General features: G+C 40.2%; 2 protein-coding genes across 2 annotated transcripts in view; both read right to left on the bottom strand.

Moving 5' to 3' along the window:
* Window positions 1-3,190: 3,190 nt before the first annotated feature.
* LOC139377065 (GRAM domain-containing protein 2A-like) lies at window positions 3,191-13,128 on the bottom strand. The gene is made up of 13 exons (XM_071120112.1): window positions 13,097-13,128; window positions 12,680-12,841; window positions 12,504-12,564; window positions 12,263-12,335; window positions 11,807-11,910; window positions 10,723-10,812; window positions 10,551-10,616; window positions 10,243-10,350; window positions 9,878-9,959; window positions 9,653-9,733; window positions 9,301-9,400; window positions 4,004-4,114; window positions 3,191-3,588 (listed from the first exon to the last, which is right to left on the bottom strand). Exons 1-13 carry the CDS (start codon window positions 13,126-13,128, stop codon window positions 3,567-3,569), a joined length of 1,092 nt encoding a protein of 363 aa, XP_070976213.1. The 3' UTR covers window positions 3,191-3,566.
* Window positions 13,129-20,544: 7,416 nt separating this feature from the next.
* Window positions 20,545-23,978, bottom strand: part of LOC139376292 (receptor-type tyrosine-protein phosphatase S-like) — a 78,468-nt gene continuing 75,034 nt past the window's right edge. The window contains exon 35 of the mRNA XM_071118663.1: window positions 20,545-23,386. Coding sequence (XP_070974764.1) covers window positions 23,318-23,386 — 69 coding nt within the window. The 3' untranslated portion in view covers window positions 20,545-23,317. The remainder of the gene's footprint in view (window positions 23,387-23,978) is intronic.

Below are 23,978 nucleotides of genomic sequence, written 5' to 3'. Positions count from 1 at the left end.
GATGAGTCCAATTTGAGATTTTTGGTTACAACTGCCATGTCATTGTGAGACGCAGAGTAGGTGAACAGATGAACTCTGCATGTGTGGTTCTCACCGTGAAGCATAGAGGAGGAGATGTGATGGTGTGGGGATGCTTTGCTGGTAACACTATCTGTGATTTATTTAGAATTCAATGCACACTTAACCAGCATGACTACCACAGCATTCTGCAGCAATACGCCATCCCATCTGGTTTGTGCCTAGTGGGACTATCATTTGTTTTTCAACAGGACAATGACCCAAAACACACCTCCAGGCTGTGTACAAGCTATTTGACCAAGAAGGAGAATGATGGAGTGTTGCATCAGATGACCTGGCCTCCACAATCACCCGACCTCAACCCAATTGAGATGTTTTGGGATGAGTTGGACTGCAGAGTGAAGGAAAAGTAGCCAACAAAGATGGTGTTCTCAGGGTGATGAGTGGTGTTGGGTTTGCGCCAGACATAGCGTTTTCCTTGATGGCCAAAAAGCTCAATTTTAGACTCATCTGACCAGAGTACCTTCTTCCATATGTTTCGGGCATCTCCCACATGCCTTTTGGCGAACACCAAACGTGTTTGATTATTTTTTTATTTAAGCAATTGCTTTTTTTCTGGCCACTCTCCCGTAAAGCCCAGCTCTGTGGAGTGTACGGCTTAAAGTGGTCCTAAGGACAGATACTCCAATCTCCGCTTTGCAGCTCCTTCAGGGTTATCTTTGGTCTCTATGTTGTATCTCTGATTAATTCCCTCCTTGCCTGGTCTGTGACTTTTGGTGGGTGGCCCTCTCTTGGCAGGTTTGTTGTGGTGCCATAGTCTTTCCATTTTTTAATACTGGATTTAATGGTGCTTCGTGGGATGTTCAAACTTTCTGATATTTTTTTATAACCCATCCCTGATCTGTACTTCTCCACAACTCTGTCCCTGACCTGTTTGGATAGCTCCTTGGTCTTCATGGTGCCGCTTGCTTGGTGGTGCTACTTGCCTAGTAGTGTTGCAGACTCTGGGGCCTTTCAGAACAGGTGCATATGTATAGACAGATCATGTGACACTTAGATTGCACACAGGTGGAATTTATTTAACTAATTATGTGACGTATGAGGGTAATTGTTGGCACCAGATCTTATTTATGGGCTTCATAGCAAAGGGGGTGAATACATATGCACGCACCACTTTTCCTTTTGAAATGTTGAAAAGTCATTTTTTTAATTTCACGTCACCAATTTGGACTGTTCTGTGTATGTCCATTACACGAAATCCATATAAAAGTCTATTTAAATTACAGGTTGTAATGCAACAAAATAGGAAAAACACCAAGGGGGATGAATACTTTTGCAAGGTACTGTAGGCTACTGCTAAGGATATAGTAGGCTACATTGCGTAATGAAACAATCCCCAGTAAACTAGTGATTTGAAGGTGGACTGTCTGTATTAGTTGGCATTAACCACTACATGATGGGTGTCCTTATACTGGGACGGTTGAGCTAACGTGCGCTAATGTGATTAGCATGACAGTTGTAAGTAACAGCAAACTTTCCAGGACATAGACATGTCGTATATATGGGCAGAAAGCTTAAATTCTAGTTAATCTAAACTGCACTGTCCAATTTACAGCAGCTATTACAGTGAAAAAAATACCATGCTATTGTTTGAGAGTGCACAAGAACAAAACACTTTTATCACAGCAACTGGTTTGACACATTCACCTCTAAAGGTAAATAATGTACTTAGATTCATTAATCTTACTCTGATTTGTCATTCTGAGGATCCCAAAGATAAAATGTAGTATAGTTTTGCTGGACAAAATACATTTTTATATTCAAATGTAGGAACTGGGTTCTACAGTTTCAATGCCTGCTGTCTCTTTATAAGCTAATGATCCGTCATGTATGACATCCCTGGGAGTGTGTAAATTTACATGTTGTATTACCATATGATTTTTGTATGTTCCCTACTGTTATGTACTTGAAATCAATTGACCAATTCAGCACATTTTGGTAGACTTGACACAAAATATTGTCCAGTATTGCCATGCTTCACTGGATCAATCTGAAACATTGCACACACACACTGCTGCCATCTAGTGACCAAAATCTAAATTGTGCCTAAACTACAAAAATATGTTATGGCCTTTCTCTTGCATTTCAAAGATGATGTTTTTGTTTGTATTATATTTTACTAGATCTAATGTGTTATATTCTCCTATTTTAATTTCACATTTCCACAAACTTCAAAGTGTTCCCTTTCAAGTGGTATCAAGAATGTGCATGTCTTTGCTTCAGGTCCTGAGCTACAGGCAGTTAGATTTGGGTGCAGTATATCATTTTAGGCGAGAAAAAGGGTATGATTCTTAAGGGGTAATAGACTGGTTTTGCACAACTCTCTATCTGAGCCAGGAGAGAGCGCAAGGACAACTCATGTCATGCACGTTCAGTTAGGCCATACAGGACAGTTGTATATTTAAAAAATATATTGGTAACTGATTAGTATGCTGTTGCATCGGAAATCAATTTTACAATCTGCAATGTTTGAGTTTCCAACTTTAATTATAGAATAAGTAATTACATCATAGCTGCCAACAGACACATTGTTGCCTCCAGACAACAGACACCATGTAGGAGGCTATAGCTTCATGAAATGTTTAGGCTTAGTATGAGAGAATGACGACCAAATTGGACTAACAATAATAATTTATCCATTAGCCAAAGCAAAGCTCTAGGCAACATGCCCTGGCACCTCAGAAAGGCTAGAATCGATTCAATAGACATGTTGAAATTTCAGCACCATGGACAGCAATCAGTAGTCTATACTTTGTGATTGGCTGTCTCGCTGACACATTCTATTTTAGTTAATAGGGTGACATTCAAGAACGGTATTAAGAAGAAAACATATATTTTGAATGTTTAGAAGTAGCCTTTTTTCAAATACATGATTTTATAGATTGGAAGTATACTTCATTAATAATTGTGTACAGTAGGTTTAATTTGGTTTTGAGGAGAATGTGCTGAGGAGAATGTGCTGGCCTGTTTGTGACACTGACAGTTAGACAAGTTCTCTAAAATGAATTTGCAAGGAAATTTGAGATTAAAGTAATTGCTGACTTTAATTACTTTCAGAAATAACACAATTTACAGAAAGACAATAAAACAGGCATAACCAGTTGAGCTGAGACAAACAAATAGAGCAGGAAGACAATTTATTTTAGGAGTGGACTGCGACGGCCTGAAATCAAATTCTACTAAATATAGGCTACCAAGAAATAGATAAAAAGGTATGTTGCTTTGTATGAAGTCAACATTTTCCACATTTCTGAGAAACACCACTACGGGGCGCTAGAGTCGTAGATTCTAAGTGATCTGTCTCCTCAACAGATCGGGAGGATCCACAAATAAATACTGAATATTTTAACAATGGTCCATCGCACGAGTCACAAGACGACGTGAAATTGAGACCCTTTATACAGTAAGTGGATCTACGTAGTTTGTTGTCCTGTGGCTTTGGACAAACAGTCTTGCTTTTTATTCTTCCTGCTGTGTGTCTCTGCAGACTACGTTTCCTTGTACCTGTATCTGTGAATGAGGAAGGAGCAGTGAGAGGACACATATTAGTAAAGTGAAGATTCAAATTCCCACAAGGGGTGTTCCTGTAGTTAGGTTTATGGATAATAATAGTGGAGTGACTTCTGGAAAAACAAGTGACATTCCTCCGGGGCCGTTTATCTTCTAACCTCCTGCGATTGCTGCTGCTGATGTACTGTAGCTGCTGATGTCTGAGAACACTCTGTCTACACAACCGGTTTGAGCTAGCTTGCCTTATCCTCATGCCTGCATGCTTCACCATAAATAGTTTAATGGTTTTTCATTTGAGAAGTGACTTCCTTTTTTCATGTAGAAGTTTGGAGTTCTTTTAAGGTGCTTGATGGTATCACAACGGGGAACAGTAATCTGTGGAAAACTACCCCGCGGTGCGTGCGTGTTTGCTCACTCTCTGTGGTGTATGGAGAACTCAGGCAGGGCCCCTAGGGAACTCAGCTGCTCCTCCAGTGCTAAGATCCGCAGGCCGATGTACCCTGATGACAGCAGTAGAAGCACCACCCTATATACACACACACACAAAACACACACACACACACACACACACACACACACACACACACACACACACACACACACACACACACACACACACACACACACACGCAATCTTATGTACTGTACACATACGGCAAAATAACTAAGGAAGTGTTCCCTCCCTAATCTTTATTGTTTATACTGTTGAATACTGTTTTATCGCACATGAAAGGTAATCTCTCTACAGTGTGATACAAAATCTAACACAGTCTATATAAATCTATCATCATTAGGTGTAATTCAATATGAATTGATTCATCCCCTGAGGGGCAAATAGAAAGTATTGTCAGAGCACAAACACGCAATTACATGTATCCTCCACAGTTCACAGGCAACTAATGAAAGAGAAACCAAAGGAGACAGTTGCAAGGAAAACCTATCTACTATAAGGACTTGGAGGTTGGATAAAATAAAAAGAAGAAGACATTGTGAGAGGAACCAGATTCTAAAGGGAGAGACCATTATTTTGTTCACAGTACATACAGTATGATATAAGTTCACAGTTTATATTGTATGAATGAAGTTCACAGTACATACAGTATGAAAGAAGTTCACAGTACATGCAGTATGATAGAAGTTCACAGTACATGCAGTATAAAAAAAGTTCACAGTTTATATTGTATGAATGAAGTTCACAGTACATACAGTATGAAAGAAGTTCACAGTACATGCAGTATGATAGAAGTTCACAGTTTATATTGTATGAAAGAAGTTCACAGTACATGCAGTATGAAAGAAGTTCACAGTTACATGCAGTATGAAAGAAGTTCACAGTACATGCAGTATGAAAGAAGTTCACAGTACATGCAGTATGAAAGAAGTTCACAGTACATGCAGTATGAAAGAAGTTCACAGTACATGCAGTATGAAAGAAGTTCACAGTACATGCAGTATGAAAGAAGCTCACAGTACATGCAGTATGAAAGAAGTTCACAGTACATGCAGTATGAAAGAAGCTCACAGTACATGCAGTATGAAAGAAGCTCACAGTACATGCAGTATGAAAGAAGCTCACAGTACATGCAGTATGAAAGAAGTTCACAGTACATGCAGTATGAAAGAAGTTCACAGTACATGCAGTATGAAATAAGTTCACAGTACATGCAGTATGAAAGAAGTTCACAGTACATGCAGTATGAAAGAAGCTCACAGTACATGCAGTATGAAATAAGTTCACAGTACATGCAGTATGAAAGAAGCTCACAGTACATGCAGTATGAAAGAAGCTCACACTACATGCAGTATGAAAGAAGTTCACAGTACATGCAGTATGAAAGAAGCTCACAGTACATGCAGTATGAAAGAAGCTGACAGTACATGCAGTATGAAATAAGTTCACAGTACATGCAGTATGAAAGAAGTTCACAGTACATGCAGTATGAAAGAAGCTCACAGTACATGCAGTATGAAATAAGTTCACAGTACATGCAGTATGAAAGAAGTTCACAGTACATGCAGTATGAAAGAAGCTCACAGTACATGCAGTATGAAATAAGTTCACAGTACATGCAGTATGAAAGAAGTTCACAGTACATGCAGTATGAAAGAAGTTCACAGTACATGCAGTGTGACCATCTGGAGAACATATTGCGCTTCAAAAACAAGATCCATCTACAATGCCTTCCTATTCATACCTCTTGACTTATTCCACATTTTGTTGTGTTACAGCCTGAATTCAAAATTGATTAAATATCTGTTTTTCTCACCCATCAACACACAATACCCCATAATGACAAAGTGAAAACATGTTTTTAGAAATGTTAGCAAATTTATTGAAAATATAATACAGAAATATCTAATTTACATAAGTATTCACACCCCTGAGTCAATATTTGTAGAACCACATTTGGCAGCAATTACAGCTGAGAGTCTTTCTGTGTAAGTCTCTAAGAGCTTTCCACACCTGGATTGTGCAACATTTGCCCAGTATTCTTTTAAGCTCTGTCAAATTGGTTGTTGATCATTGCTAGACAACCATTTTCAGGCCTTGCCATAGATTTTCAGGTAGATTTAATTCAAAACAGTAACTCAGCCACTCAGGAACATTCACTGTCTTCTTGGTAAGCAACTCCAGTTTAGATTTGTCCTTGTCTTTTACATGTTTTATTTAATCTATATTTAATTGAGCAAGTTAGTTAAGAACAAATTCGTATTTATAATGAAGGCTTACCCTAACCCAGATGACGCTGGGCCAATCATGATCGGTTGTGATACAGCCCAGGATCAAACCAGGGTCTGTAGTGACGCCTCTAGAACTGAGATGCAGTGCCTTAGACCGCTGTGCCACTCGAGAGCTCAAAAAGGAATTCATCTCCCAGTGTCTGTTGGAAAGCAGTCTGAACCAGATTTTCCTTTAGGATTTTGCCTTAGCTCCATTCTGTTTCTGAAAATATGGAGTGGTACTCAGTAATGTGTTGTATTGGATTTGCCCCAAACATAACACTTTGTATTCAGGACTAAAAGTGAATTGCTTTGCCACATTTTTTGCAGTATTACTTTAGTTCCTTGTTGCAAACAGGATGCACGTTTTGTAATATTTTTTACACTCAGTTTTCCATTTAGGTTAGTATTGTGGAGTAACTACAATGTTGTTGATCATCCTCATTTTTCTCCTATCACAGCCATTCAACTCTGTAACTGCTTCAAAGTTACCATTGGCCTCCTGGTGAAATTCCTGAATGGTTTCCTTCCTCTCCGGCAAGTTAGGAAGGCATAAGCTACAGACAACGAACACAATTGCATTTTATCGATAGCAATTTGAATGTGCAAAAATACTGTGACCAAATCCTGAGGCCCATTGTGAGGTGCATGTTTTTTTAAGGTGTCTGTGACCAACAGATGCATATCTATATTCCCACTCACGTGGAATCCATAGATTAGGGGACACCTGTATCTTTGACTGGGTTTATTGATACACCATCCAAAGTGTAATTAAACTGAACAAAAATATAAATGTAACATGCAACAATTTTATTAATTTGACTGAGTTACAGTTCATGTGAGGAAATCAGTCAATTGAAATAAATGCATTAGGCACCACACCATAACCCCACCGCCACCATGGGGCTCTCTGTTGACAACCGCTCGCCACATGACGCCATATACGTGCTCTGCAGTTGTGAGGCTGGTTGGACGTACTGCCAAATTCTCTAAAACGACGTTGGAGGCGGCTTATGGTAGAGAAATTGACATTAAATTCTCTGGAAACAGCTCTGGTGGACATTCCTGCAGTCAGCATGCCAATTGCATGCTCCCTCAACTTGAGACATCGGTGGTGTTGTGTTGTGTGACAAAAATGCACATTTTAGAGTGGCCTTTTATTGTCCCCAGCACAAGGTGCACCTGTGTAATGATCACATGCTGTTTAAATCAGCTTCTTGATATGCCACACTTGTCAGTTGGATGGATTATCTTCGTGAAGGAGAAATGCTCACTAACATGAATGTAAATTAAATTGTGCACAACATTTTAGAGAAATAAGCTTTTTGTGCATATGGAAAATGTATTTCAGCTCATGAAACATGGGACCAACACTTTACATGTTGTGTTTATATTTTTGTTCAGTGTAATAACTTCACCATGCTCAAAGGGATATTCAATGTCTGCTTTTTTACCCACTTACCAATAGGTGCCCTTATTTGCGTTGCATTGGAAAAGCTCCCTGGTCTTTGTGGTTGAATCTGTGTTTGAAATTCACTGCTCGACCTAAGGAACCTTACAGATAATTGTATGTGTGGGGTACAGAGATGAGGTAAATCATGTTCATAAATCATGTTATTGCACACAGAGTGAGTCCATGCAACATATTATGTGACTTGGTGAGCACATTTTTACTCCTGAACTTATTTAGGCTTGTCATAACAAAGGGGTTGAATACTTATTGACTCAAGACATTTCAGCTTAAATGTTTTTATTAATTAGTAAAACATTTGAAAAACATAATTCCACTTTGACATGATGGGGTATTGCAATTGAATCCATTGTAAATTCAGGCTGAAACACAACAACATGTGGAAAGAGTCAAGGGGTGTGAATACATTCTGAATGTACTGTATCTAACCATCTCTCCAGGAATTAACCTCATATAAACATCAGATGGCTCCAAACCAAACCAGAAAGACAACATACCTAAGCAGACAGACACCTGCATTTCCATGAAAAGGTGATTATATAGCCAAAGGGACCAGGAAATCACGATGGATAGATAAGAGACATTTGAAAGTCATGTGTAGACGCACGTCTGAAAATGGACAAGATCAGAACAAAGCACTCATGAGAGCGCTAGATAAATTTAATAAAATAAAATAAAACTGTATTTGTCACGTGCCGAATATAACACCTTAACGTGAAAAGCTTACTTACAAGCCCTTAGCCAACAATGCAGTTTTAAGAAAATTAAGAACTAACAAAATATTTACTAATTAAACTAAAGTAAAACAAAATAATGACACAATAACAATAACAAGGCTATACAGTGCATTCAGAAAGTATTCAGACCCCTTCCCTTTTTCCACATTTTGTTACGTCAGACTTATTCTAAAATGGATTAAATTAAACAATTTCTTCTCAATCGACACACAATACCCCATAATGACAAAGCAAAAACAGGTTTTTAGAAAGTTTTGCAAATTTGAAAAAAAAACAAAAACAGAAACACCTTATTTACATAAGTATTCAGACCCTTTGCTATGAAACTCGAAATTGAGCTGAGGTGCATCCTGTTTCCATTGATTATCCTTGAGATGTTTCTACAACTTGATTGGAGTCCACCTGTGGTAAATTCAATTGACTGGACATGATTTCGAAAGGCACACTCCTGTCTATACAAGGTCCCACAGTTGACAATGCATGTCAGAGCAAAAACCATGAGGTCGAAGGAATTGTCCGTAGAGCTCAGAGACAGGATTGTGTCGTTGCACAAATCTGGGAAAGGGCACCAAAACATTTCTGTAGAATTGAAAGTCCCCAAAAACACGTTGGCATCCATTATTCTTCAACAGAAGAAGTTTAGAACCACCAAGACTCACTGGTGGCAGTGTGTGGATAAGATAAGAGGTGAGGGAAGGGCTTCAGCATCTAGGTCTAGACATTGAGAGGCTAGAGAGGTAGAGAGGCGGCGGAGAGAAAGACAGAGAGGTAGATGGTACTCACAGAAACAGATAGATGGAGAGGAGGACGTTGAGGTTGCTCATCTCTCTGATGAGGAGGAGAGATTTAATCCTTTCAGTGACTCTCCAAAAACACGAGTTAGCTGATCCAGAGAAGAGAAAATGGATTCAATGGATTGCTTGCTGTTTGGGGTTTTTCGGCTGGGTTTCTGTACAGCACTTTGTGACACTTTTGTGACATCGGCTGATGTAAGAAGGGCTTTATAAACACATTTGATTGATTTGACTGATTATTCAAACAACATTTAAGTGTGTGTGTGTGTGGTATATGTGCACGTGTGTGTGGTTGTGGTTGTCAGTGTGTCTGCGTGTGCTTCAGTGTGTGTTTAAACTACCTGAGTCTTCCTCCTCTGTGAATGTGAACTGATCGTCCTGGTCTTTGCTGATGCTGCTTCTAGGAGTGGAGCTGTACCTCCCTGAGGAAGGTGAACATGCATTTATTAATCATTGTACTATTACAGCATAACATAATATTCTCTCTTATGTCCTCTGTTAATCCTATTTTCCCTCCTTTCTTTCTCCTGTCTCTTGCGGAAACATCCTAATACAGTCTTTCTAACCTTTGCTGGGCAGGTCAGAGTAGACAGTCTCTTTAGGAAGGCTCTGCTCCATACTGTCCTCCAGGCTAGAGTGGCTGGATATCTGTGGGCAGGGAAGGGTTCAAATGAAAAGGAAAGTATGCTTGTGTGTCTGATCATATGACAAGCCCATGATTTATCTTAGGTGGTGTCTTAATTCATTCCACACAAAATCATATTGAAAGTGAGTTCTGGAAAGTGAAAGTGGATTCTTTGACGTCACTAAGTGCACAGCGCAGATCAACCATGAGGAACCAGAGGTAGGTGTGTCAACAAAGGACAGACATTTGTCATCACCAGTCAAAGTAGAAATGGGCAGTACATGGTGGGACATGATGGGGTCTTACCGTGTCTATGTCCTGATTCACGTCGTCAACACCGTTCTCTCCTGGCGAGACGTGGGGGCTGCTGCTACCATTCTCCCCCTGCTCCCCCTGCTGCTGTGTGAACACAGTATGACACACAATGCAGTGTGTTAAAGAGTATTCATCTTTGGTGAAAACAGAGAACAAAGAAAGGAGAGGATAATTGCAGATTATAGATAAGGAGATAGAAATGGGGTAAATAAGACAGGAGAGAGAAAGACGGGAGATAGTTATATAGCAAGAGGAAGAGAGAGAGAGATAGGTCAGTGATCATGTGGGTATACCTGTGCTTGTGTACACACAGTCTGCAGGATTTTGTAACACACTTGCCGGTTCCGCAAAGACACCAACAAATACTGAAAACATAGACAAAACAGAATAAGGGACTACACAACAGCCCACATGCAAAGACGCACGCACTCAAACAAAGACTATCAGGGCCACTGTGGGTTTGTTTCCGACCTTGTCTCCATCCGTAGTGTGGATGGAGAGCATAGACAAGGCTGAGTTCTGCTTTTTCACTTCCTTAATGCTGGACACGTGAACCACCACCTACAACAAGAAACAGGTACAACATCAACTTCACACATAACACAGAAAGAAACAGGTACCACAACAACTTCACCAATAACACAGAAAGAAACAGGTACAACATCAACTTCACACATAACACAGACCACAACTGTACATCTACTTCTACTTACAGTGCCCTCCTAATTATTGGAACAGTGATGCATTTTCTCTTCTGCTGGCTCTGTATTCCAAAAGTCTGGATTTGAGATCAAACAATGACTATGACGGTAAAGTGCAGACTGTCACTTTTCATTTTAGGGTATTCTCATCCATATTTGTTAGAAGCATTTGCTGTTTGTTTTAGTTGTGTTTCAGATAATTCTGTGGCCAATAGAAATTAATGGTAAATACTGTATTGTGTCATTTTGGAGTCACTTTTATTGTAAATAATAATATAATATGTTTCTAAACACTTCAAAATAACTGCATTGATTACCAATAATCCTGAATTAAATTGTGAAAAAAAGTTACAGATGCCAAAATAACATACCCCTAACATACATCTAACCTCTCACCATTAAAATAAGGGAAGTTAGCATTTTTTTGGAAGGGGGTATGATATTTGTGGGTCTGTAACTTTCTCATTCATCAACAAATTTGTAGAGTCACAAGCTTGATGCTGTCATTGTGTACTATGCATTACGGGACCAAATACTTCACTTTTTACTACTTTAAAACACATATAAGTGAATTTGTCCTGATACTGTTCCCTTAAAATGGAGGGACTATGTATGTACCAAAAGTGCTGTAATTTCTAAACGGTTAACCCGATATGGATGAAAATTCCCTCAAATTAAAGCTGAAAGTCTGCACTTTAACCTCATAGTCATTGTTTGGAGTATAGAATATAGAGTATAGAGTATAGAGCCAAAATAAGAAAAAATGATTCACTGCCCCAATAATTATGGAGGGCACTGTAATGTTGGCGAACTTGGCGTTATCCACTCTACTCTACTATATTTGAGCATCTTACCTTGGTGTCTTTGAGGAGTACGGAGGAGTAGAAACACACATAGTTGACAGACACAAATAGCTTCCCATGATACAACACTTCCTTCTGCAGGGCACAGGTGAACGCTGAAAACACAAGCAGAGAACAGTGCCAAATGAGAGAGACTGAATGAAACGTCCCTTTTCCCAGAATACAGTGTGATGTTCTGTATGCCGTCCTAAGCAGCTGAGGGCACATGTTAAAATATTGTGCAAAGTGAGTGAATAAGTATTTTAATGTAATTAGTTGTTAGCAAGGAGCACAATGCACAGGTTGTGGAATTAATTATATTGAATGTCTCAATGCATTCATTATTATGTCGACTCCATAAGCAAACATGCAAGCCATAAATCCACACGCAGCCCAGACAAACACTCAATGGACAACGACAAAATCATAAATAAGTTACACACTCCCCATGTACTTATATCAACTCACCATGAGTTAGTTTCTCCTCTGCAGGAATGTCTTCGAAGAGTTTGTGAAAGGCTTTGTTGTATTTCACAAAGCTCTACAAGAGAGAGAGGAAATGATGGAATGAATCAATCAACCAATTCATGAATGTATCAATCATTCAATCAGGACATATTTCTGAGCCAGATCCAAGAATCCAAACATGTAGTGGAGAAGGTGCAATAGTACCTGCAGGGTGTTGTGCTCTACATTTAAATGTGCTTACATTTTTGATGACAATGACGCCATCAGGCCGATGGAAGCTCTCCTCCTCTATGGTCTGTGACCTGTGGATAGGGAGATCACAATTACACACGCACATATGGACTTCGAGGGCTTCGCTTCCTCCCAGTCCACGCCCTGTTCTAGTCATTGTACTTGCTTTCATAAGTAACCTCTGACCTGAGTGAGTTGCTTCGGTTCAGGCTGCATCCCAGCCCCTGTGTTTCTAGCTGTGCCTCCTCTAGACTGTGGCTTTTCCTCCTCTCTCCACTCTTCTTAGGCCTACTGCGGCTGCCTCTCCTCTGGTCCAGCAGATTACCTCCATCACCATCCTCCAGGGACCTGGAGGAACAGGACACTAAACGGTCACCTGGGTCTGTAAACACTTCCTGTTTAGAGGTCATACTTAGCTATTTGCATATTTACCTTCAGTATAGGTCTTACTTTGTAATTAACATAAAGTTGTGGTTTGAATTTAAATTCACCTACCCATGGGCATAGTTTTGTCTTCTGGTGAAAGCTGCTCTAACAATGAATTAATACAGAAGCAATTAGGGTTAAGTGCCTTGCTCAAGGGCACATTGGCAGATTGTTCACCTAGTTGACTCGGGCATTCGAACCAGCAACATTGTGATTACCGGCCCAATGCTCTTAACCAATAGGCTACCTGCCACCCGTTGTTTACATTCACATCATCTACTTGATACCATCAGACAACCATAAAGAAGAGTACAACGGTTGGCAGAGCAGTTCTAGCTCGTAGTTGATAAGATGGTCAACAACACCTTAACAGTTAAATTAGTTGTCTAAAACATATCCAGGTCAAAGGAAGATTTGCTATTATTTGCATTTTAAATGGTCAAAACATGTCACATGCAAAGTGTGTGTTATACGATGTTTAAGTTCCCCCACCTGAGGCTGGGAGAAAGCAAACAATGGAAATTGAATATACATGTATCTTTGTTAATCCTGTTCCATCACTTAATTAATTATTGTGCCACTCCTTACAGACAATTTAGGCCCAATAGCAACAAAAGCTACTACACTTACAGCTCAAAAAGTCAAACTTCAATGTGAATGTGCAAATAAAATGCACTAAATCATCACAGAATGAAAGAGTCCCCAAAACAATCTTTACGAAAAAAAGCCTTGAGTATATATATACATATATCCACTACAGAAAGAAAGAATTTGATTAATTATTGATTGAGAATATATGCTTACGCTATATATATACAAAATAAAGATTATTTTAAAACTACAACAAACAAAGCAATCAGCTATAATGCAAAACAACCTGTTTGTATCTCATAAATGACAAAAGAAATAGAAAGTTGTTTATTTTCACCTAATCTTATAAAATTACAAATAAATAAAGACAAGGGCCCTGAAGGGTATGGCTGCCACGCATTTTGGTGGAATGTAAACAAAACAGCCCGGTCTCATAGAACAGATGTAACATAGTAAACGAAAATCCAGGACATTGAAATTTGTATGATATGTTACATTTGGTATGGTTATATAAGAAGGTTCCTTAATTTTACTGCAGTGGGCTAAATCAGGGTCACACAGAGTGTTTCTTGGTAGTTTTAAACAAATCTACTTTTAAACAAAAGTACACATCTCACACACATGGTTATGGACTTTAAAAAAATAAGTCACCTGTACCATGTCAGTTATAGATCTTAAAGGTATTATATTATGAGTTTGCATCCCAATATTACACTTTATATACATCACAGAAAACCGTTTGACATAAAAACTTCAGATTTTCAGCAGATTTTTGAAATAATATTTATTACAAATATGAATAACATTCCACCCAGGAGGGCACTAGGTCATTTGACTGCAGGAAAGGGATTTATTAAGTCAAAAATGAAAGGAGGATGGTTGGTCGGAGTGGATGGGTTGGCATATAACACAAACGTCTAGCAACCCAAAGGTTGCTTGTTTGAATCTCATCACAAACAACTTGAGCATTTTAGCTAATAAGCAACTTTGCAACTACTTACTACTTTTTAGCTACTTTTCAACTACTTAGCATGTTAGCTAACCATTCCCCTAACCCTAACCCTTTAAGATAACACCTGACCCTAACCCTAGCCTTAACTCCTAGTCTAGCTAACATTAGCCACCTAGCTAACGTTAGTGTGAGCCACCTAGCTAATGTTAGCCACAACAAATTGGAATTCTTAACATATCATACATGTTGCAAATTCGTAACATATTAAACAAATTGAAAATCATAACAAACGTATCATACAAATTGGATGATGGACATCTAATCTGTGGTATGTACTACTTGTAAATGTATACGTAATATCCTATTATAAAATCCAATAAGATTAAAATTAAACATATACTAATTTGAGCCTGTCAATAACTGTACAGAAACAATGCATAATAATAAATCACTTATTTAAAAAAGTTTGATTGGTTGATACTCACACTGAGCTATGTTACTGAAGTGGTTAAATGTCTCCCACACTCCTCCACGCACACTCACACTCCCACTGACTCCACTCCACCCTTCTGTACTTCACTGACTGTGTCGGTGTAAACCGACTCTCTCACACACACTTAGCCACCAATGTGCTGCAGTATACGCCCAGCCTGTCTCTCTAGTTTCCTACCTGGCTTTAGCCCACAGAGAGCAGCAGCTGATAGATGGCTAGAGGCAGAGACAGCCTTCTCCTGTTACCAGCCTATCCTCTTCAAGCTTATTGTTGGCTTCATCTATCAATTTCTGGGGGCGGGAATACCATTCAAGCTTAACAAATCAACTTTGGAGGCCCGAGCATGCTGCCGGTGCCACTTGCACACACCTCTGCTGCTTGTGGAAACTGCTGCTACAGGTGTTGTAACAATCCTACTCCCACCCACAGGTTAGTGCTGGGGAAATCAAACACATAATGCATGAATCAAAATGCAAACACATGTACACACATGTCACGTACACTACACACACTCTCACACACTCTGACACACAGCTGTTTGACCCAGTGGATGTGTAAACTTGGTTTGAGCTTTTTCTAGTTGTCCGTTTGAGTTTTACTCAGTTTGTTCAGAACCCAACGTTACAATGCAGATTCTTAAAAATTGGCTGGTGCAGTATAGCATTCCTGTTTGATGTTTGAAAGAGGTGGATACATGATTTTTCCTGAAAACCACTTTATCATCATGACAAAGACATTTTTGAGTTTGAGGAAATTCAGCTAAATTTGTATCTGTCTGGCCATGATAATAAATAATGCTCTATTGCAGTGGTTCTTAAACTTGTTCAGCCTGGGACCCAAATTAGAAATTCTGTGTTTTCCTGGGACCCAAGCTTAGGAAAATATGCAACTCTCCATAAATATCGGTACATTTCATTGCCCTTATGCCTAAAACAAATGCAACATAGACAAAAACAAAAAACAATTAAATTAAATATCCATATAAATATCTATTCATGTTTATTTCCCCCCATTAAAAACACTCTTGCATATCTGTCTAGGTTGGAACTTTTGCTGTTAAAATAGAATACATCATTTTCATTCTGAACTGGAATAAACGGATTGATCACATCACACAGATGTAGACCAGAAAACACACACAGTCCTAATGAGAGCATGTCTATTCTGGGCTCCGTTTTTGACAGTACCACACTGAGGTTATGCTCAGCCTTAAAACTGTTTCTGTACTTGTTTTTTTTAAAGTATGTCAGGGTTGAGAACCCTTCCTCGCGTAGGTATGTGGTGCCAAACTGGATGAGAACATCTACTGCTTTCTCAGTCAGACCGCTTCCTGCTGTAGATGAACAACCCAGACCTGTGTGAGTGTGTTTGCCTCAAAAAGCATCTTGCTTCAATCAGTTTATTCCAGTTCAGAATAAAAATTGTATTTTAGCAGCAACAGTTCAAACCTAGACTAGTTTTCAACAATAATTTCTACAGTAAGATGTACAGTGAGCCTGTTCATCTTCATCTGTACTGCTACTGGGGTTGCACTGTCAGTATGTAGTTTGCTTTGGCGAATGTTAACTATTAGCTGTGTACAAGGCCAGGGGATTGTTTGAAAGAGAAACTCACATCTACTACTATGAGAGTTAGTTAATACTACCTTATTTCTGCTGATCATCACCTGTTATAAAATGACAACAATGCCTTGCTAGCTGACGTACTCTTCAACTGTCGAAACACTGTTTCCGGAAGCATTCTGCAGCGGTTCTGAAAGAACTCCCTGGGTTTACCATCATTTGTTCGTTATGAGAGACTCATTACTAAGCACATCCCCTCACAAAACACATTGTGGGCGCTCCTTGTTATAAGTTGGTATGAAAGAGAGAGAAACTCATCGCTCTATATGCATTTCATGATAATTGAGCTCAGTCAGAACTTGTTACTAGCATGAGTCCATTTCATGACAGCGGTGAGTGAAGGCTAGTGGTCATGACAAGTCAGTGGCAGACAGAGCATCATCTGCTGCTGAACGACAGCGCTGCATCATGTGTGTCGCAGAGTGATCTTCAAGAAAACTGCAGAAAAAAGATCCGGTAAACCGCGAAGCACGAGGATATCCCCCTTCACTCGCGCAGCTGCCAAACTGAGCAGAGACCGCAGATGCACTTGACCAAGTCAATTCCAGTAATTAATTAAATAATTATACATTTACTCGGACACGTCGCGACCCACCATTAACGGTCCGCGACCCACTTTGCGACAATGTATGGATATAGCCTATATGTTTGTTTATATATATTCCTATACAATGTATGGATATGTCCTATATCTTCTTATATATTCCTATATATTATAGGCTATATATTTCAACTCAATGCAGACATCCTACATCACTCACCAATTCCTTTACAGGACATTTATGTTCCTCTAATATAGACTGGGAAAAAACATCGGGGCTCAATTCAATCCATATCGCGGAAGATCAGCGTTACAGCTTGATTAACATTTTTAGGCTTTTGCTTATGCCAAGGTCGGATCAGATCAAGAGTTAACCGTTGATAGCATTGCGTAGCAGAGGTGGAACTGCATTGGAGCTGTCAAATCGTTGAGTAGCTCTTGCAATCATTGTCACAAAATCACACCTGCCCCAGTCAAGTTAGACGGGAGAAAGTGTAGTCTCTTTAAGCAATAAGGCCTGAGGGGGTGTGGTATATGGCCTATATACCACAGCTAAGAGCTGTTCTTACATACAACGCAACGTGGAGTGCTAGGACACAGCCCTTAGCCGTGGTATATTGGTCATATATGTTTTGTCATACCCATGGTACATGGCCTGACATACCACAGCTTTCAGCCAATCAGCATTCAGGGCTCGAACCACAATGGGTATGACAAAACATGTATTTTACCTCTTCTAATTCCGTTGATAACCAGTCTATAATCACAATAAGGCTATTCGGGGGTTTGTGGTACAGTATATGGCTAATATACCACGGCTAATGGCTGTAATGGCATTGCGTTGTGCATAAGAACAGCACTAAGCCTTGGTATATTGGCCATATACCACACTTCATTAGGCCTTATTGTTTAATTATAAACTGGTTACCAACGTAATTAGAAGAGTAAAAATAACTGTTTTGTCACCCATTGTATACGGTCTGATATACCACGGCTTTCAGCCAATCAGCAGTTTGGCTCAAACCACCCAGTTTATAAATCTAAATAATGAGGATTTTTCTATCAGCATAATCAAGGTGTAGATTACATATCACTTTCCAGTGTTCGAATTTGTAAACACGGCTGCTTGGGATTTCTCCGAAATGGGACTCGGTGCAGTCAAGGGCAATGTCCACTTTAGGTAGGCTATAAGCTACTACAGGCCACTACAGTTCCACCTCTGGCACTGTCAAAACAACTGCTGTGCTGGTGTCGGCTGGCGCAGATCTGACTCTAACCCAAGAAGGCAATGTTCCTGCGTTAGTGGAGACTAGATTCATGGTAAACACTGCATATGTCAGCTCAATTGGACAATTGGACTTGAGGTGTTTTGATATGGACTGTATGAAATGCATTAACAATCCCTTTACCCAGTGCTTGACTTGGGCAGGAGCTCAGCTGAGTACCAAATACCTCAAATGTTCTACTGCTTGAGCTCCTGTTCCTCTTATTTAATATTAGCGCAAAAGTATTTAGCTTCTGCACCTAAATACATATAAACAATACGTACTGGCACCCAAAATTAGTACCGGAACCTATTTCACTCCAACTCACGGACTGCCTTTACCCCAAGGTACATAGGACTCTATTTAATATCATTGAAGCATTACGGAGACCTACTAGGTGCCTTGGGGTGAAGGGATTGTTAATGCATTTCATACAGTCCATATCAAAACGACCCTGTTAGCCAGGCTGATGAATAAAGCTACAGCATGAGATATTCATACGTTTATAAGCTTGTAATTAACATATAGTCAATACCTCTCCATTCTGTATTAGCAAGGAATTCTACCACCCTCCGACAAACCAACCCGATACTTCTACAGACATTAGGTCAACCTGAGAGCATCCCCTACTAACAGGGACAGACAGATTGGGTAGCTGTATAAGTTTATATGGCCAAGTGTACTATCGCTGTGGCTGTATTATTTTGGCATCAGAGCGCCGAGGTGTAGTGTTACGCCCTCCCTCAGCGGCCTCGTTGTGCGGGCCCGTCTGGGGTTGTGAGATATTGTGTTGGGACAGAGGGTTAGGGTTACTGGGCCGGTCACAGCAGAGATCTCCACAAGGAAATGTGACACCGCTGAATGATAGAGTTGCATCCAATAGAACATTAGTTTAATGACAACGTGCTTCACTGTAAATGCTTGACCCCAATTGGTTTGCGCCATGGAAGCAATTTCGCTCATATTTCACTCACATTGAAACAGATCTTCTACTGTATATAATATCATGCAAGTTTGAGGGGAAAGATAGTCAAGCTGGAGGTATAAGGCGTACATTCGGAGCTGAGCAAAAAGTTCCATAGACTGTATCATCTAGGTGCATCAGAATGAGAGGTGATAGGATCTGCAGCACCTCACTTTGTGTGTGTGTGTGTGTGTGTGCGCGCCCTGGTATTACGTACGTTTCCTGTAACTCATACCCAACCATGCTCAGGGCACACCATTCTTTGTGTACTATCACTGTATCACACTACACAATAGGGGAGAAGCTTGTGACGATCTCTGTAGTGCATAAGGGTATTGCAACTGCGTTTTAGAATTTAGATGACACATAGACATTTTTCATCCATTTACAACATTCTAAAGAAAACCATTTGGCTGATCCAAATACAAAATACAAGGAAATGTTTCACAACCTGAATGTTGAGGGATCGCAGGTAGGAACACTTTCTGGTATACTGATAGATTAGATGGACTTTGACTGGTTAAAGGGGCGCCATGTTGGGGCTCACCTTTACCAGTTGGGGCGGCATGTAGCCTACATGTTGGGGCTCACCTTTACCAGTTGGGGCGGCATGTAGCCTACATGTTGGGGCTCACCTTTACCAGTTGGGACGGCATGTAGCCTACATGTTGGGGCTCACCTTTACCAGTTGGGGCGGCATGTAGCCTACATGTTGGGGCTCACCTTTATCAGTTGGGGCGGCATGTAGCCTACATGTTGGGGCTCACCTTTACCAGTTGGGGCGGCATGTAGCCTACATATTGGGGCGTAGTGGTAGCCTAGTGGTTAGAGTGTTGGGCCAGTAACCGAAAGGTTGCTGGATTGAATCCCTGAGCTGACAAGGTAAAAATCTGTTGTTCTGCCCCTGAACAAGGCAGTTAACCCACTGTTCCCCGGTAGGCCGTCATTGTAAATAAGAATTTGTTCTTAACTGACTTGCCTAGTAAAATAAATTGAAATGTTCTTTCTAGATAGGTAGTTGGACACCACCTAGTGGAGAAAGATACACTTCACACCTTTCTTCTTGAAATGTATCTCATCACAAAGGCTTCCTCCCTTGCTTCTGCTGTGTTATCTTCCTATACTTTTACAGTGTATAATTTGCAGCCAGTTGTCAGACAATCACAAACAATGACAGAGGAACCAAATGACTCATTATGCTGTATCTCCAATCATCCTGCTTTTAATACAAAGTCAACATACAATACTATCTACAACCAGGGTTTTAAAGAAAATAACAGTTACTAGGTAACAGGATATATGTGATGCCATAGAAACTGTCCCTTACTTGATATCACATGTTTAGTCTGTGGGTCTTTCATTTCAGGTATATTTATATTTTAATCATTAAAATGTTAAGTCACACCAGATAAACTTTTGGACCCAACTTAAATTTCATATTCGGATAACTGAATTGTTAAATACGTTCCCCACCATTTGTCCCAAAATGCTATCATATACTCCTTCGATCTATAGTAGCACACTATAATTGAACAGTGTAGCATAGACTTTCAACAACTACTGTACTTTCCTCGACCGTTTAAACTCTATCTATGCCGCCGTATTGGCGATCGGATCGTACCACTTTAGCTATGATAATGGGGGTGGGGGGAGTCACTGAACTGAAACTAGGTCTGGCTCTAAGTATCTATCTATGAGGACATCAGTATCAAATTGCACTCTACACAGAGTGCTGTACATATTGTACTAAAGCAAATAAAAAAGACAATTAAAAAAACATTGACGATATCATACAGTAAAATTGGCTTGCCAAGTAAACAACATCTCATTGGTTATATTCGGTTATTTTCCCAAATAAAACTATGAATAAACAAATCAACCAATAGTAAAAAATCAAGTCTTAATAACAGTAACAAAATAGAATGATAATAAATATTTAAAAAATCATATCAAATAAATATTTGACAAAGTCAACAATAACAATAAGGCTCTTTTTTAAAATAATAAATAATTATGCGTGTTGTACTGTATGTACGCCTTATGCTCAGGCCTATGTACTGGACTATAAAGAACTCTATACGTCAGACGGTATGTACAGTTCAAGTTCATGTACGATAAACCATACTGTGCTCTACAATCACGACGTATCTGTGGAAGCAGATTATAGTACATCAAATCAATAAGAGAAGAGGACAACATCTCAAGGGATGGTGGGGAATGTTGGAGTGGACTTGAGGTGAAAGCATCGGGTTGTGTCATTCGTTTTTTTTGTTGTCTGCACAGTAAGACTACGAGCAGAGAGAAACCGGAGCGAAGATGTAAAGAGCCACTGTGAGCCGAGGGAGAGACTGAGAGGAAGAGAGTGGGTTGAGTTTGAGTTCAAACCTCTTTCTTCTACTCTCAACCCGTTGGGATTTACATTGTTTAACAAGCAAAACTAATTTCATCCAAAGCAACTCGCGGTTAACACACATATTCAGTACCATATACGTAGCCCCAAGCAGGAATTTAACCCACAACCTTAATGCTGTCATAACCCGGCTCCAACCCACTGAGCCATCAGGACCATTCCAATGTATAGTGACAATTCAAATAGGTGTTCAAATAGGTTCAATAGGTATAAGCTTCAAATAGGTGTAAGCTACATCATGACACTCAATGCTTAGCTCAGGTACATGGGATACAGCCTAAGCTGCAGAGAACCAACCAGGTGAAACATAAGGCAAAGACACTGAACCACAATGAATAGGATCCTTACAATTGTTTCTGCAGAAGCTGGAAATTGACCCCAAAAAAAGACCATTATTTTAAATTCTGTTCATTCATCGAAATGGCCCTCCAAAAAAAATATAGACAACATTCAATTCATACATGGAACCTCCTGAAATGACTAGCTGGGATTGACATGGAATTGCCTAATCGGTGTTTAACCTTTACTGTCATTAGGTTATGAAATATGATGTCAGCAATAGCAAGTAAGCATGGATGACTAAACATTGACTTGTAATAATATTGATCCCCACTTGGAGTAGGGTGAAGTTGCCCCCAGACACTGATCAAGGTCAATTTAGCTTTTTCAACCAAATGGTTTAGGTTACAATTTAAGGATGGTAAACTGATTCTAGATCTGTGAGTTTACTGCTCATGTATTGTAAGCTGGATGTACAGATAGTAGGGCACCATTCCTCCTCATCAGAGGTCAAAGTACATTTTCCATCTGCCCAGGAACAGCGTGGTTTCTCTTGGCACTGTGGGTAGGAGAGTCTGGCGTCCAATCACGGACATGCAGCTCAAACCGTCCCTCTAGTCCTACTTTGATGTCTAGGACTAGGTTTAGTCCTCTGTCTAAAACTGTGCTCAGGTTAAGCCAGGACTAGCTCTGGCAGCAACAGACACCAGAATGCAGAACGACAGACACATGAAAACGTTCACCTTTGCACTTTCACACCTCATACACTTAACCCATAGATAGAAAGATAATAACACAAAGACCCATTTAGGGTGCAGCAAATATCCAGGCTTTTTGTGTCCTTGTATTTTTTACACACACATATCACAACTCCTGTTTCTGAAGCAGTTTTTGTTTTTCACTGGTTTCATTTTTGAAATAGCTGACCACAACACACACAGGTATTATAAGTCCTCCACATTTTGAACACTGAGGTAAGAAGAATAAGCAGGATTACACATGTAGTAGTCTGTCTCCGACTCCCAACACACCCTTTCCAGGTCTTTCCTGAGAGCGCAGGTTTTCTTTGACATTCATCTAGTTGTTGTTGTTGTTGTTGTTTTGTTTGTTGCTGATGTTCTTGTAATAATTACTACTTGTTAGTAGTGTCGTCCCTCAGGTGGGATTTAAGGTTCATTGTTTTGTCGTTTTCCAGCCTGCTTCTCTCGTTGGTTGTTCCTTGTTTCTCTGTGGACCTCTATCTGAGCAGAAGGAAGGAGGGATGACAGTTCCTCTCCTCTCTTAGGTTGCATAGTGGTCAAAACTCCCCAGGTACTCCAGGGCAGCCTGGTAGGAGAACTGGTACTCATCCTGAACAAAAATAAAGAATAGACAGATTTCTGTCTAGTGCAGTATATTGATAACTGACATGGACATGTAGCTAGTGTAGCTAGTGCAGCTAGTGAGGTGGTCTGCTATCTCTATGAATGAATGAAAAAAAAACATCTAGCAATATCTGTCCATTTCTCAACAAACCATTTTATAATTGGAGAGGTCATCGGTGTGTCTGGGAAGTCTACCTCCGTCTGCACAGTGGCAGGGTGTTGTGTCTGTGAAGCCTACCTCCGTCTGCACCATGGCAGGGCGTTGTGTCTGTGAAACCTACCTCCTTCTGCCCCATGGCAGGGTGTTGTGTCTGTGAAGCCTACCTCTGTCTGCACCATGGCAGGGCATGGTGTCTGTGAAGCCTACCTCCGTCTACCCCATGGCAGGGCGTTGTGTCTGTGAAGCCTACCTCCGTCTGCACCATAGCAGGGCGTTGTGTCTGTGAAGCCTACCTCCGTCTGCCCCATAGCAGGGCGTTGTGTCTTTGAAGCCTACCTCCGTCTGCACCATAGCAGGGCGTTGTGTCTGTGAAGCCTACCTCCGTCTGCCCCATGGCAGGGCGTTGTGTCTTTGAAGC

Source organism: Oncorhynchus clarkii, chromosome 20, assembly GCF_045791955.1.
Source record: "Oncorhynchus clarkii lewisi isolate Uvic-CL-2024 chromosome 20, UVic_Ocla_1.0, whole genome shotgun sequence".
In the NCBI taxonomy this organism is placed as follows: Eukaryota; Metazoa; Chordata; class Actinopteri; order Salmoniformes; family Salmonidae; genus Oncorhynchus; species Oncorhynchus clarkii.
This window is presented reverse-complemented; position numbering and strand designations above follow the sequence as displayed.

Excerpts from the sequence above, each read along its gene's own strand:
- LOC139377065 (XM_071120112.1), bottom strand. The coding sequence starts at position 13,128 with ATGTTGCTGGTTCGAATGCCCGAGTCAACTAG. Across the intron at positions 10,351-10,550 it reads TGCAGACTGTGTGTACACAA|ACTGTGTTCACACAGCAGCA; the intron begins GCACAGGTATAC and ends ATTGTGTGTCAT. Across the intron at positions 4,115-9,300 it reads CTCTCCATCTATCTGTTTCT|GGTGGTGCTTCTACTGCTGT; the intron begins GTGAGTACCATC and ends GTGTGTATATAG.